Source organism: Porites lutea, chromosome 9 (genome assembly GCF_958299795.1).
Source record: "Porites lutea chromosome 9, jaPorLute2.1, whole genome shotgun sequence".
Classification (NCBI taxonomy): domain Eukaryota; kingdom Metazoa; phylum Cnidaria; class Anthozoa; order Scleractinia; family Poritidae; genus Porites; species Porites lutea.
The window spans coordinates 3,375,001-3,389,823 of NC_133209.1; the positions used below are offsets into that span (position 1 = coordinate 3,375,001).

General features: G+C 39.2%; 1 protein-coding gene and 1 pseudogene across 4 annotated transcripts in view; both read right to left on the minus strand.

Moving 5' to 3' along the window:
- The window catches only part of LOC140947656 (uncharacterized), a 10,435-nt gene extending 1,479 nt beyond the window's left edge, over window positions 1-8,956 (minus strand). The window contains exon 1 of one of the 4 annotated variants that reach the window (XM_073396820.1): window positions 8,800-8,956. Coding sequence is in view for 2 of the 4 variants with exons in the window: in XM_073396817.1 (XP_073252918.1) it covers window positions 2,687-2,774 (88 nt within the window). In the remaining 2 variants the exon portion in view is untranslated. Of the gene's footprint in view, window positions 1-461; window positions 678-2,686; window positions 2,909-4,736; window positions 5,037-8,799 lie in introns of those variants that run through there. The other 3 variants (XM_073396818.1, XM_073396817.1, XM_073396821.1) reach the window with 3 other exon arrangements.
- A 3,117-nt stretch (window positions 8,957-12,073) lies between these two features.
- On the minus strand, window positions 12,074-13,825 carry LOC140948457 (uncharacterized; annotated as a pseudogene).
- Window positions 13,826-14,823: the final 998 nt, after the last annotated feature.

Below are 14,823 nucleotides of genomic sequence, written 5' to 3' on the forward strand. Positions count from 1 at the left end.
TAAAAAAGCAAAGATCCAGACTAACAAAGAGCGGTGCGTGAATTTTAACCATTCTACTTTTTCTTTCTTTTTTTATTGATTTGAAACAGCCATATGTAAATTAAAGTTTCCCTTCGAAATAATTGTTCCGGTTGAAGCTGCGGTTATTAAGAGCCTTTGAAATATCAGATGTCCATCTTAGAAAAGTTTGCCGGGTCGGCCACTTTAAAAATTTCTCAAATTTCAAGTGATTTTTTCATCCATCATACTAAAAATACAAACTGAAGCAAAAAATGCTTCTTCTAAAATCAAAACGCTTTTTATTTTGCGACGAAATTGAAACTTGTGACAGACGGCAGCGATAACAGCTCACCTATACACCTGCTGTCGTGTTTCGCTTTAGCGTATATTCGAGATGAAAACCTTACCTTGGATACAAATTTTCCTCCATAAAACACAGCGAAAATATTTCCGTGACTCACCGGTGAATTATCTCTTCAGGTTATGTTAAGATAGATGCTACCTCCGAGCAACGAAATGGAGCGTTAAGCATTCATGATTTACCGCCACACGCAAAAAAAAATTCATTCACGACCAACTCGAATTACCACAACAATAGCCACAGCTACTTTCTTTAACCGGAAATACGTCAGTGTTTCGTGTGTTTAAACAATTCACCACGGCGACAATCATTTTAGCAAGCTATTTGAAGTCAACTATGTTCAAAATGATAATAAATAATAATAATAATCATAATCATAATCATATAATAATAATAACGATAAGAATATTGTTGTAGAAGATTTGGGAACAATCTCTGAAGGTTTGAATGGAAATGTTGTGTATAGGAAGTGCAAAAATACTAAGAAGGGCCCTTGAGATATGAAAAGATATGGCCAGACCCGTGTGACCGTGGTTGCTAAATTGTTGTACCCGCTCTCAAAGGACGTCTCCCACTGAGTTGACCAGCAAGACTGAACAGTAGTCCTTTTATGTAAAGTTCCGATGACTTTAATAGGCTATATTGTGCATGTTAAACGTTGCTCCTTTAAAAACTCTTGTAAATAGAATTTTGAGTATACGATCGGGCTGTGTTGCAGCCTATACTTTAAAACGCTTGTAGGGTAGGCTTTTCCAACTAAGAAATGTAGACAGCTCTGGAATTCAAAGTAGCCAATTTTTTTTTGCACCTACCTACAAAGGATAGGGCTCGCTTTTTGCGGTTCTATTTTGAGCAACACTTTCAATGATGTAGCATTGATGTCAGTGTGGTTTGTCTTTATACTTGGCCGAAACCACACTGGCAATAAAGACCATGACTCGTCGCAGGACTCTTAATGCAATACCGTTTCTTTAACCGTTTTTATACCTTAGATAGGTGGACCGGAACTCTTAATTAATAATAGGGTGCTAACTTAAATTTTCTTCAGGATTTTTTCATCATTCCTGACCAGTAATTTCTTTCAGACGCCACGTCCCTTAGCCGAATATATACGGTAACTCGATTTCCGACTCACTGATTTATGCAACTGCAGTTTCATGCAACTGGGGCCATAGGCCTGCACGCTTGAGTTGCTGAGTGAAGCCTTTGATAGGCCTAATATTACGCGACAAAAATAAATACAATTAAGCCACTTAACTTGAGATTATATAATCCTCGGCCGCAAAAAGATATTAGAATCTATGTTCCAGTTCAGAGACCGTAGGAAGGAATGATAACGTCGTGTCTTTCTATTTCAGTCCTGTGGAAAATGATGACGAAATGTGTGTCGCTATACAGCCCAAGATTTTCTGTGTCGAACTCAACAATGAAGCCATTCTCTTCGTACGGGTCAAGAGCGCGCAAAAAGGAGTTGCAATTATATTAAATAATTTCTCAACCCCAGAAGCTCTTTGGATTGATTATTTCAGAAGTATTACTAGTCTCTAATCAATAATCTGAGAATAACGGAAGAATGTTGTTGTCGAATGTGTAGAACTGTAAGCGAAATCAGTTAAGGTGCCTTTAACGCATTTGCAATGAAAAATTTTGTGTTAGTACTTCCTGCCCGGCAGTAACTACACAGAAGACAGGGAGATGATAACAAGCCAGCACAAAATATGAAGTAAGGGCCTGTCGTGCTAGACGCAGTTATGTTAGAACATCGATAACTGACAACCACTGCTCACCCGCCAAGTAAATTTCAAACTTTGCACTAACAAATTCATTCCTCTTTGATGCAAAAATTAGCTGAAAATGGGTACTAATAGACAATGATTTGAGAAGAATCACTTTAATGGTTGTAAAAGGGGTAAAACAGTTAGCATAATAGCCAGACTAAAGCATTTTGTACTTATATCATGAATACAGTCGTCAGACAATTTACTGGATCTGTCCTTTGTTTTTCACCAAATCTTTCTTTTACAGAAAGATTTTTCTGTATATTACTGTATCTTCACAAGAGATGATAGCGAATTAAAATATTCTAGATTGAACAAAGGAAATAAATCTTCTTCAAGAAAGTGGCCAGAAAATTGGAACAGCATATACTCTCAAACATTCGAAAACGTCCATAAAATAGCTTTATGACTGCACAACTGTTAACTTCACTTTCTCATTGAGTCAAATGAGAGTATCGAGATTTGTGGAGAAAATGAAGATTTGTGAAGAAAATGCTGTATATATTGATCGTCTGTGACTTAATATCGTATCATATTTTCACCCTACCTTGTCTTAGCTCCATAACACTCGTAAGATATTTTTCTTTATCTCTTCTTGGCTCCAGTGAAGGCATCACATAGCTTAATATTTTCATGATTCATTTCTCCTGTTATTTTTGAATGTTGATCTTAGTATGTAAATTAACAGACAAATCCTGAAATCACTGTGAAAATCTAGCGTTGCAAGCATCTAGTATATATTTCACTGCTCACCTCGACGTTTTTATGAGCAGTGGCGAAACGTTGAAAATTACTGACATTTAAGTGAAGTCGGAAGTATCGAGAAGTAAAATAAGCGACTGATGATGACGTCACAGAACGTCACAGCTCACAGGAGATATCGTTACGCAATGAATAACTCGCTATCTAATGGATAATTAAGAGATCAACTGAACTGACTCAGTGAATATCGACATTTCCACCTTTTAAAATGAGACCTGGAATATTTGCCGCTACCTTTTTGGGACTGACAAGAATAAAGTCATCAATAGACAGGAGCAGATAAAGTGAAAAGCATTTCTTGTCAAAGGTTACTAGTACTAAACGAGGGGCATAAAAATCAGGGTGAAAGGAAGAGTCTTAGTGTCTACTCTTGTTGTTGAAAGTTTTTTTTAAAAAGCTCTTCACAAGAAGAACCGCTCAGTTGTTTACTGGGTTAGTGAATGTCATGATGACAAAGCACATTGAAATGTTTGACGATTCAGGTACCGTCACTAAAAGGGGCGTAGGTCAGAGTTCTTTAAAGATTGTATTGACCTCCCTATCCGCGCCAAGTTTTGCTATTAATTTTCAGAAATGTCGAAAGAAACAACGGCCGGAAAAGTCGAGAACCGCTTATAACATCACCGGAAAATATAGCTTAAAGTTGTACCTGTTTTTAATCACGTTCACAAACATGACCTAAAAAATTGAACCACTAACACCATGGCTACAAGTTGGGACAAATCATGCGGGTCTATATTGATTCAGATACACCCACGACATAAAAAAAGAAAACAAGAAAAGAATATATTGTCCCATATTTTTAGTTGGTGATGAGATTCTCAACCAGAGACTCTAAACAGGCAGGTGGTGGGAAGTATAGTTATTTTACAGACCTTGGCCAAGTCCATTGTGGAAAACGGTTAAAAAACACTCCCCGAATTATATAAAATTATCAGACATTCTAACAAAATATATATCCCATTAAAAGTGTGAATTGTAACTGTTAATTCACCATCAATATTACATGTAGCTGACGTTGTTTTTCGTATATCGATTCCGGCTGTCGTTAAAATATTTTGCTCAAGAGCTAACATATCTTTTTGATAAAAGTTTTTTTCCAATCCAAAATAGATCAAAAGCTCGTGGTTTTTTGAGTGCTAGCCCTTTGTCAGAGCGAATAAATTAATTGTCAGTTTAATTCTCGAGAAAACCTGATTTAACACTTGCTGTTCGTTACGGTTAATGATGGCTCGAGCTGTCATCGAAATTTTATGTCGGACCCGTGGTGCGTTTTGCTTGTAAGCGATTGGATATTTTTTCAGTAAGTACGAAGCACAACTCGGGCTAGAATTACAATCATTCTTCAGCTGCCCTTCAAAATCTTGGATTCCTGTGACAGTGAGTCCGCTGGTCTAACCTGAAACAGCAAGAGCTACGTACCAAAACAAGAAAGTTCGTTTTGAACTTGCAATTTCAGGCTACGGTATTTTCATCCTGATTCAGAGAAACAGGCAATCTGCTTTCCCTTCGTTCACGCGGACTGTCTTTTATTTTATCACCGTTTCTACATCTTGAAAAGTCTTAATTTTTCAACTTTGTAGTCCATGCCAATCTTCTTTTTTGGTAACAATCCATATTTAGCTTCATATGAGTTTATTCATTTTTTTCTGGCCTTTTTTAAAATTTTGGTAAATTAATGTAAAAGTTTCCTTCAACTCAAAGATAGTTACCGTTGGTCCCAGGACTCATAGGGTAGAAAATACTTCTAGCCGACCATTTGTATCTGTGGAGACCTTTCCTATATATTCTTCTAATTTTAAAGACAGCTGTATATGAACTGACCGTAAAACTACCTTCATGATCACTTATTTTCTTGACATCATTAAGCGTTGCTTCTTCCCCTGAAAAAAGTTTAAAGTTTTGCCACATACCGTCGTGACGGAGCGAGGGAGCTGCCCATCGCTTTCAAGAACCGCCTTATTTCGAATTATCCGAGCTTAAAATAACCAATATTTGTAGAAAATTCCTTCACGTGTTTATATTATAAAAGAAGGTGATATTTCCTGACTAATTTTGGAATTTTGAGTGAGGCCACGGGCAGGAATTCAGCCTCTTCCGATTGTGCTAATCTGAATGTTCACTTATACTTTATACAAGACGATTTCCAAGATCAAATTCCCAAAGAATAAGTAAACACTCTTTGTAGATAGTACGCGCAGTATTGTAACTTCATTTACCGTCCAGGATCTATATAAGATCACCTACCCCAACAAGTCTCAGGTCGTTACTACATAGTCCAGTTCGCAAACACCTATGCCTTCAATGCATACTGCATCGTTAAATCTTTCCTGCTACATGAGTCAAAATGTACGTAGTACTCCTTTTTAGCCTGGGGATAAGATTCTGTGGTGTAGCTATTCAAATAAGACCTCTGTTTAGTAGCACCTCCGCATTCAGTCAAAAACCGCTTTACGAACACCCGCTTAAATACGGACAGTTGGCTTTGTCCCTGGGGAAAGAAAGCCCTTATATTTTTTCTAAATTCAACCCCCTTAATATACGGAAACCCCGTTAAGACGGTTACTTTCAATGGCCCCCCTCAGTGTCCTTATTTACGGAGTTTGACTGTTCAATATTTGACGAACTGAAATTTAGTATTTTTCTGCATTTTGTGCAGCTCATGTTACTAGCTGTGGTTGAGCATTGGCATCCAAGGCCATCCGATTCTGGAACAAACTGTATCGGCCGCCAGTGTGTATGAATGCACTTCCCTGGGTAGTAGTGATTATAATTTCTATATAAGCTTAATAGCTGTATCTACTTCTAAGTATAGTAAGCTCTTCAACGACCAGAGTATCGTCCTGATTCAGTTGGCATGGAAAAGTGTAAGCATTTGATAAAAGAAACCTCTGTAACAGACCTTGTTATCCAAACATGAAAATAATAATTAAGGTTTTATGCAGGTAACATCAAATTGATTTTAAATTTAGCTTTTTTTTTAATGACTTGCCTTTATGCAGCTACAGCATTTGTTCCGTAGAAGTCCTGAGGCTCCTTTTCAGCGCACTGCCATGAGTAAGGATTTTTTGTTGTTGTTATGATTACTACGTATTGTTTAAACTCATGAATTCGAAGAGCTTTGACGCATGTAATTCATATTGTCCAATGCGTTATGAAGTGTTTTTTTTTTGTAAACATGAAGAGCATTAACAATTGAAATGGCGATATATTTAAGGCAGCGAAGCTGGCATGAGAGAAGTCTTAAAGTTTTCTTGCTGTAGTCAGTTCTTTTTACATTATATTTGCGTCAGCTAGGTGACCAAATGCTTACTTTATTAATGTCTGAAGCACGTTTGTGGACTGAAATGGTCTGAAACCTGAAACACGTTTTGTCCTGGGCGACCGGATAATTGCGGGTTTGTTGACGTCATCTTGGCTCGAACATGCACCTGCTTCAATTTTACCAAGAGAAGCTTCTCTATGAAAGATTTGAAGTGCCAACAAAATGATTTATTGCAAGCAGGGAAACAGGACATACAAATGTGCACGTTCCAGCGTTCACGGGCCGTTTAATGTTTCAATGACGTAGTTTTTATCAATGCTGATCATCAACTGTAGTAGAAATTACAATGACGTACGTTTTATTTTTGTAAAATCACTTTCGTGGCGAGTGCGGTAAACGAGAAAGCTATATCTAGCGCTTCACGGCTTGTAAGCATCTTTTGTAAATTATTCAGGTTTTGCAAGTCGTCTTTATAAACTGGGCTCCTAGATACACTTATGTATAAGTCAATCAAATTCATAGATTCTTGTTTGTTTGTTCTTCTGGTTTTATTTGTGCGTATTCGTTTCAAGGTCAAGCGAAAATCATTTTTTCCGGTTGAACTTGAAGACAACAATTTGTTAGGAGACAGTATGTTGATAACAAAAATGCACGTGACTTAAATGTGGAAACAAGTTGATTGATTGATGGTTTATTGCGTATCAATTTGGGGTTCACCATAGAAAGTCTTTTTGTTCTATATGTATAGCCGTTTTTGCAATATTTGGCGAAATATGATGTCGCGTGATCGTCATTAGCATATACAATTTGCTTTATTCTAATTAAACAAGGTTTCCTGACATGCTGCTTGTCATAGATTCAAACAAATATTCGTTTGATTATGCAAAACGGTGGGAAGACGATATGGTAAAGACGTTCTGGCAATTCTCTGGCGATGGCCTTTACACTCCTGTTTGGTCATGACCATGACATAATATTCATAGGCTTAATTCACTATGAAGGAAAGCCTGTTTTTAATTAAGACTTCAGAAAACAGGGACGACGCGAAACATTCTCGGAGATTCAGCTCCGATTCGAGCCCTATTCCCGAACCACGATCCAAATCTTCTGAAGACATGTACAGGGTCGGCGCGAACTCGGAGCCCAGCGCCGAGCCCTCAAACCCCGAACACCGAGCCTTTAGCTCCCGGCCCCGAGCTCCAGCTCCGCCATTCTTCTTGTAAACTCTGCATGAAACGAATTTGCCCCTGAATATTTCGTCATGATTAGCTTCCCCTGGGAATCCGGCCGAGGAAAATGGCGAATCTGAGAATCAGGAAGAGGACAATAGAAAACGTCGAAGGGAATTGTGAAAACGTCATCGTCATATTATTCAGCCTACTTTTTAGTGTTGACAAAATCAAACATGAAACCTCTTAACTGCACTAGTGCTCATGATAATGTTTCACCTTGTGCGCATGCGTAGTCCTAACTTTTGAGTCTGTGGATGAAATCCTACGATGTGACCATTTAAATGAAACCTCTAGAGCAGAGTTTCAACATGGTACTTTTCGTTTCTCACAATTTTATACAGAATGCCGAAATTTTGAGTCTTGTCTCGAGTCTTTTCCTAAAAAAACTAGCTAGGCCACCTGCCTGCAAATTTATGATATCTTCTCCATTGTCCTGCTAATTCACCCAGTCAACCTTTTTTAATGCCAGCTGATAAAAGTTCGTTTTTAAATATTTTAACATATCAATTTACTTCTTTCTAGTATTCGCCTTTTTAAAAATCTAATATTTCGACATTTGCACCAAAAGAAACGACATCGTTATGTATATAAAATGGAATTTTAATCGTATTTTTCCCCTAAATTTTCCCTAAACTCTAATTTATCAGTGTATTGCTAAAGCTTATAAGACGCGGTTGGTATGCCGAATGAAAACGATAAAAACAAATTGGAGTTTTGCCCTCGATGGGGAAATTGATTTCTGACGTTTGATAAATATTTAACAGTGTAAAATTGATAACACGGTGTCGAAATGTAGCGTAAAACTGGGCGGTGTTGCGTAAACTTTAGTGAGATTTATAATTTTAGGGAAAACCGCGACGATGATCACTCGTCGCTGGCTTTCACATTCGAAACTGTGAGTGTATTAACTCAAGGATTTTTTGCAGTGTATGTGTGTACCTCAAACGCCGATGAAAATTCAGATTTATTATGTTCTCTGACCTGCATTCATCGACATGCATATGCTTTATGCTTTGAAATATAAATGATGGAAAACACTTTCGTTCGTTTGTACCATTGGGACTAAAAACTGCAGCTAGGTCTTTCTGATGTTTGGTCGCAATTGCGGTGATTGCAGCGATACGGTCGCGCACTCGCTTGTCTACATTTCGCTGACCTAAAACCGCGCCATCAACCTTGAAAGAGCAAAGCAAATCAACCCAATTTAGTTTCTTTCATCTCCAAACACTAACGTGCCACAACAATGGGCTATTTACGATATTTTCCGAGAAAAAAAGCACTATGTGGGGGCTAATGTAAAAAAATAGCTTTTCCCGGCAAATAATGGAATAAAGATAAAGAGAATCCGCACCGAAGATAATGCATAATGCGCCATAAAAATAATAAAAGGATTTTACTCACCAAAATAAAAGACTTCGATTTTCAAATATCTCGATTTTTGAGATGCTGGTTGAGTTAAATCCTTCTAGTAAACTGATAATGATCGAAAACGAACGGTCAAATAGCGACGATAAATAATACTAGAAAAGCCCCTTTGCGATTAATTTTTGCATTACGAGCTTATGACGCACATCGATAAATTTAAATTTGTCAAAATTGGACAGATGAAAAGGGTCCTCAATTTATGCGTAATGGAAAAGAGAAATTTATGAAGACATATCAAAAAAACTGCTCTTAACATCGTTTGTTAAGTTGTAAAGAAACGATTTAACATAACAGACGAATATCGTTTTGTGCTGAAAAGCGTCTTATTTGACACGAAAAGAGAAATATGCGATTAATTCCAAACCCATATGACGTACTGCCGAGGATGTGATAATACATATGTTTTTTTTGTTTATATATCTATTTTATCATTATCTCTTTGCAGTAGGAAATTTGTGGTAAAATATCGAAGCTGTCACTTATTCTTAAAAATATGGGTATATGGTGAGAAAAATCGTGCTGGTATTTCTACTAATACAGCTACACAATTGAAGCTTTCAAAGGGAACAGTTTTATAAATGACGTGAAAAATAGAAATATTTTCCTTAAACGCACACCATCGGAAATGTTCACACCATCGAAGCTTTCGTAAATAAACAGTCCAACGGGAAACAAAAAGCGTCCGCAAACTAGAGCTGGCCAAGCGGGCACTTACAAGAATGACTAATATAAGCGACCACACAAGACTTGATCATTGCTTACTGGAGCTTGCACGCCTCACTTTATGCTTTGTAAATGTTTGTTTGTTCCTTTACCTTTTGTCGCGTACAGTACACAACACATGTCGAAAACTGCATGTGGAGTTCTAGTGGATAAGTGTTTTCTTTGTAATGTCCAATTGTAGAAGATAGAAAACAAAGCTAAGCGTAAAAAATCGTGCTTCTTTAAATTAAGGCGCCCGCTTCTGCTTAGTAAAGTATTCAGAAATGGTCGTTCTTTTGTACGGGATTGCACGCAAGAACATGTCACTCATAGGTGACCGGCATGAGAGCTCACTCCATTTTAAGTGTTTAGCCCGCGTAGCCGCGGGATCCTTAGCGCGAGCAAAGTTTTGGCAGAGAAGCTGCGAAACCGTGCGAAGAATGGGGACTAGGGGACGCTCTGAGATGGTGCTCGCTTTTCGCGGCTTTAACTCTCACACGCGCAAAAACGTAATCCGCCGGCTGAGCAGGCTATTAAGTGTTGAAAACTGGATGGAACTACGGGGGAGTAAGCACTGGTACAAAACAGGGAGAATACACAAAGCTAGTCGCCACAGCTTATGAAAAGTGCCAATGAATTAGTGATAAGTTCTCATATTTTCTTAGACGTCATAATTGCGTACAAGAGAGAATGATAAATGTAGGACTTTTATTAGCGTTACCATTTTTGTTCGCCTAAAAGTATTATAAACTCAAGGAGAGGGTTAATTGTTCGAAACTAGAAATCTTTGAAAATAACAGCGAATGACGGTAAGGTTAGGAAATGAAACAAAACTATGAAAACTGAAAGCCAACAGGTTGGACTGGCATAGATATTTTAGTCGATGACTTTATTATTTAGCTATATAGTTAAATGGGAAATTTAAACTTCAGGTTTATTACGTCAGACTGAGAAAGAATAAGGCTGGTCAGAAAACGAAACAAGATGAGAAGGAAAGCTAACACTGAAGTTGAACAAAAATAATTTGTTCTGACTATATATAGATGGAAATTTTAAACTTCAGGCACGTTTTATGTTAGACGGAAGGGAAAAAGAATTTTTGAAAGGGAAACTGTCTGGTTTCAATATTAAAAACATTACAACTTTTGTTTCCAAAAAAAAAAAAAAAGGAAAGAAAAAAAAAAAAAAAGAAAAACGTCATTAACTCCATACTATTTCTGGCACAGGTCATTTGCACGATGGCGTCATTTTACTACTACGACCAGAATCCTTTTCGTTTTGCCTTTGATATTTAAATCGTGTAATCCCAGTGAGGTTTAAATAATTAAAGCCCTAATTTGCACAAGAAAGCAAAACCCTGAAGGATTCTGGTCGCAGTAGTAAAATGATGTCATCGTGCAAATGGCCTATAGAGCGTTTTCACATGACGTCACGGCGGCCATGTTGGTGTTCCAAACCAATCCTGTGGGAGTTGATCTCTTTTCTTATGTAAACACGTTCTTTTGTTGCCATTAGTTTGCATAGATGCTGGTCATGTGAGTGAAAACGCTCTATTCATTCCATCAGCGGATGCGAAGCTGGGGGGTAGCCAGCTTTTCGACTAGTTGTAGGCCTGGCGGACTTTCATTTCCACACATCCTGAAAATTGCACGCATGACTTGTACGTGCTGACCTCACCAACACTTTGAGCTGTTAAGCTTTTTAGCTCACCCCAACAACGCCTAGTTTTATTTTGTTACAAGCGGTAGCGTGATCAAACCAAACATCTGTAGGCCCATGCCAACAGGTCTATGGGCTGGCTACTCCCCTGGGAAGGTAAGGTTAACGTCGGTTACAAATTATTAAATACATCTATTGACCAAAACAAAGCCTGTTACAAGTGTTCAGATTGTAGAGAAGGGGCAAAGAGATGTGACAAAGAAAGGCAGCGAGGGGGTGGTGATAGGGATTTTTTCCACTGCCTGACTTCTCGCCGCACTCCATGGCTATCTGAACGCCTGGAACATGCTAACCAAAACAAAAAGACATCCACGAAGAATTTTTTAAGATATTCATAAAAACTCACACTACGTGTCGAAGCTGAAACCCGGGGATACTCCTGGAAGAATGTGAGGGACAGAAAGAGGAGTATGCGGCTTGTCTTCTAAACCCTGACCCCACTTCAGGACAAAATATGTCAGTGTCAGTAAAATGCCCTTCTTATTTGAGACCTGAAAATTTGTTCTGAAAAGTACAAAACTACAAAGGAGAAACACATAACTAATTTCAGACCCTGTTTCCAGTGATCACAATAACCTTACACTGTTTTTCATCCAAAATGGTTAAAGTATATAGTACCCAATTTCAAACCAGCAGGGATAAAAAAAAAAACACACCCTTTGGTGCTGAACGTACCTAGATAGCTTACTTTAGGGGAAGGGGGAGGGTTGGTACCTCCCAGAAGCTGAAGACTGAAGCATGAGAAACCACTTTGTAACGGCAACAAACTTCCTTATCAACGTCGTTCCCAAGACTTTTATCTTACAAGGAAGAGTTCTGGAGACAGGTGTTTGTTTCTTTATCATTTACTCTACTGGATAAAGGCAATGACATTAAACAGTGCGCAGTAACCTTTTTCGTGATCCTTACTTCTTATTATACCCTTACTGTCCGTGTGCCATAATGGTTTGCGTGACAGATTTGCTAGCCATGTACCACCATGCATAAATATAATTGGTGGCCTTTCGATGTACTACTTTAATTTACAAATTGCGCCATCTCTTGTCAGTTCTATTTAAAGCTGACAGTCTAAATTCGTCTTTATAGTTTAACACTGTGAAGAATAACAATGCCAACTGTTTGCTTAAATTATTAGTTTACAGGAAATGAGATATACTATCGCAGGCAGAAATAACGTAAAATGCAAGGACACGACCCTCGGCGCGCCAGCCTTGGGTGGTTTTGGCCTGTTTGGCCTGTTTGGCCTGTTTAGCGATGGGGTACTGGTGCTAACTTCTTCGCCCGATCCAGAATACGAGCATCCACCTCCAGAGCAGTCGCGTTTACACTTCTGTCCGTCGCAGTGCAGTTTACAGTTTCCTCCGGGACATGACATCACACACATCTCTGCTCCGGTCTCACAGTACATATCACAATTCCCTTTGGTGCACGACTGGTCACACTGCTTTGATTGGCACCTCATGTAGGTACAGTTTTGACCGCAAATCTGGGTACAATTATCAGCGGTACAGGTGAACGGGGTGCAATGACCTCCCGTGCATGAGCTTTCACATTTCTTCGCTGTGCACTTGACTTCGCAGGCGCCACGAGCACAGGTTTGTTCGCAGAGGTTTGATTCGCTGTTGCTACATTCTAAGTTGCATCTACCACCGGTACATGTGCTTTCGCACTCGGAAGCTTCGCATTTCATGTTGCAAGGACCTTTGCAATCTTGTGTGCACTCTCTAGAACCTGTAACAGATATATGTGATCATTACGGTTTTATTTCAACATTTCATTCCCGTTCGGTCGAGGAATTCGATTGGGTGAGGGGGCGGCGGGGAGGGGATCACCTCAGATACAAGGTCAGAATTAGGATTAGGGCAGTGGCACATTAACGTAGCTCCTGGTTAGGTCGAAGAATAAGCGAGGGTTTCACCGATATCAAAAGGACACCCCCACCTAAGATCTGCCTGTGGTTATTCCGAGGACTAGAATATTACTTCACTTACCCATAGGACACTCCAAACTGCACCCGTCTCCTGCACAGGTTTGTCTGCAGCTGTCAGCCTTACATTTCACATCTTTGCAGTTCTCAGCGCAGGTCTGCTCCACCACACCATAACCCATGCCACGTAAGCCGCAGTGCCCCTTCTCGCACTGCTGGTTGCACTTTGCCGTCACTGTGCAGTTTATTTCAGAACAGTTTTCCAAGCAGGTTTGCGTGCAATCAGCGCCTGTACACACCAGCGATTTACACCCCCTGATAAACAGCGCTGCAGGCAATTGGTCGATTTGCAGCTTAGCGCAGCACATGGCTTCAGCACACACACTTGATCGCAGTTCGGATCGTCTGACAAATTTGTGTAGCATCGTAGTGGGCACTGTCCCGACAGACAGATTTGAGAGCGGGTCCCGTTCGAGATTCCATCGCACGAGCTGATAGGATCCTGGGCGAAAACGGATTGCAAGAGAGATAAGAGAACCAGGAGGAAAGATGCTTTGAACACAATGGTATTCATGATGAGTGGCGCTCAAAACCTAAAACAAGGGAGAAAAGAAAAAAAAGTTGGAGATCACCAAGTTGTTTGTCACCTAGCTTCTGGGAGTTACATTTGCGGAACAAGAGTCCTGTTATCACTCCTTCAAAGCAATCAGGTTATTGAATGTTTTCTTTTTTGTAGATGACAAAGGCGCAGCTTCCAAGGATAATCAGGATTCAATTTCGTGAATCCATAAAACTCGTAGTTTTACCTAACTTGTTTTGAAGGATCTCATATGTTTAAAAGCGAGGCCAAATCAGGGGAGAGAAATTTCGATACAATAATTACAATCGTAATATAGAAATAGTGATACAGCGATCGTGATCGTGATGGAGGAATCGCGATACAACGACAGTGATTGAAAGACCGCGAAACAACAATCACGATCGTGGTACAGAATTCGCGATGCAACAATCGCGATCGGGATAGAGACATTACAATACAACAAGCACGGTCACGATAGAAACATCGCGATACAGCGATCGCTATCGGGATAGAGAAATCTCGATAACTAGATTCGCGATACAACAATCAAGATTGTGAGAAGAAATCGCGTTACAACAATCATGATAGGAATAGAGAAAATCGCGATCGTGATGCGAAATTTATTATCGTCGTGTGCTATTTTTGAAAAATACTACCAGCCAACTGATGTCTTCATTTATTTATCTGCAGAGTATGATGACGCGGCAATATAGAGCAATCTTTAAAAAGTTGTTTATCAAAATAACAAAGGTGTAACGACATCACGGGAACCTGATGCATTAATGGCTATGCAAATTTCTGAAATTTCGGCAACCTTTTCAAAACGTTGTTTACATTCATGCCGGAAAACACATACACCAAATTCAGATTTGAAAGTGGAGAGAAAATAAAACTTTTCAAGTGGCTGTGGGAGCTTCTATGTTTCGAAATGGGCAATTCCGCGAAATCCTGGGAAAAGGAAAGTTGAGTTTGCAGTTTAAGAATCTCCTTCGTGTATGCAGCTTGTTTATTCTACATGGTTAATTAGTCACCAAAAAACGCTTCCTGAGAGACAAGATATAGGCACTCCAGG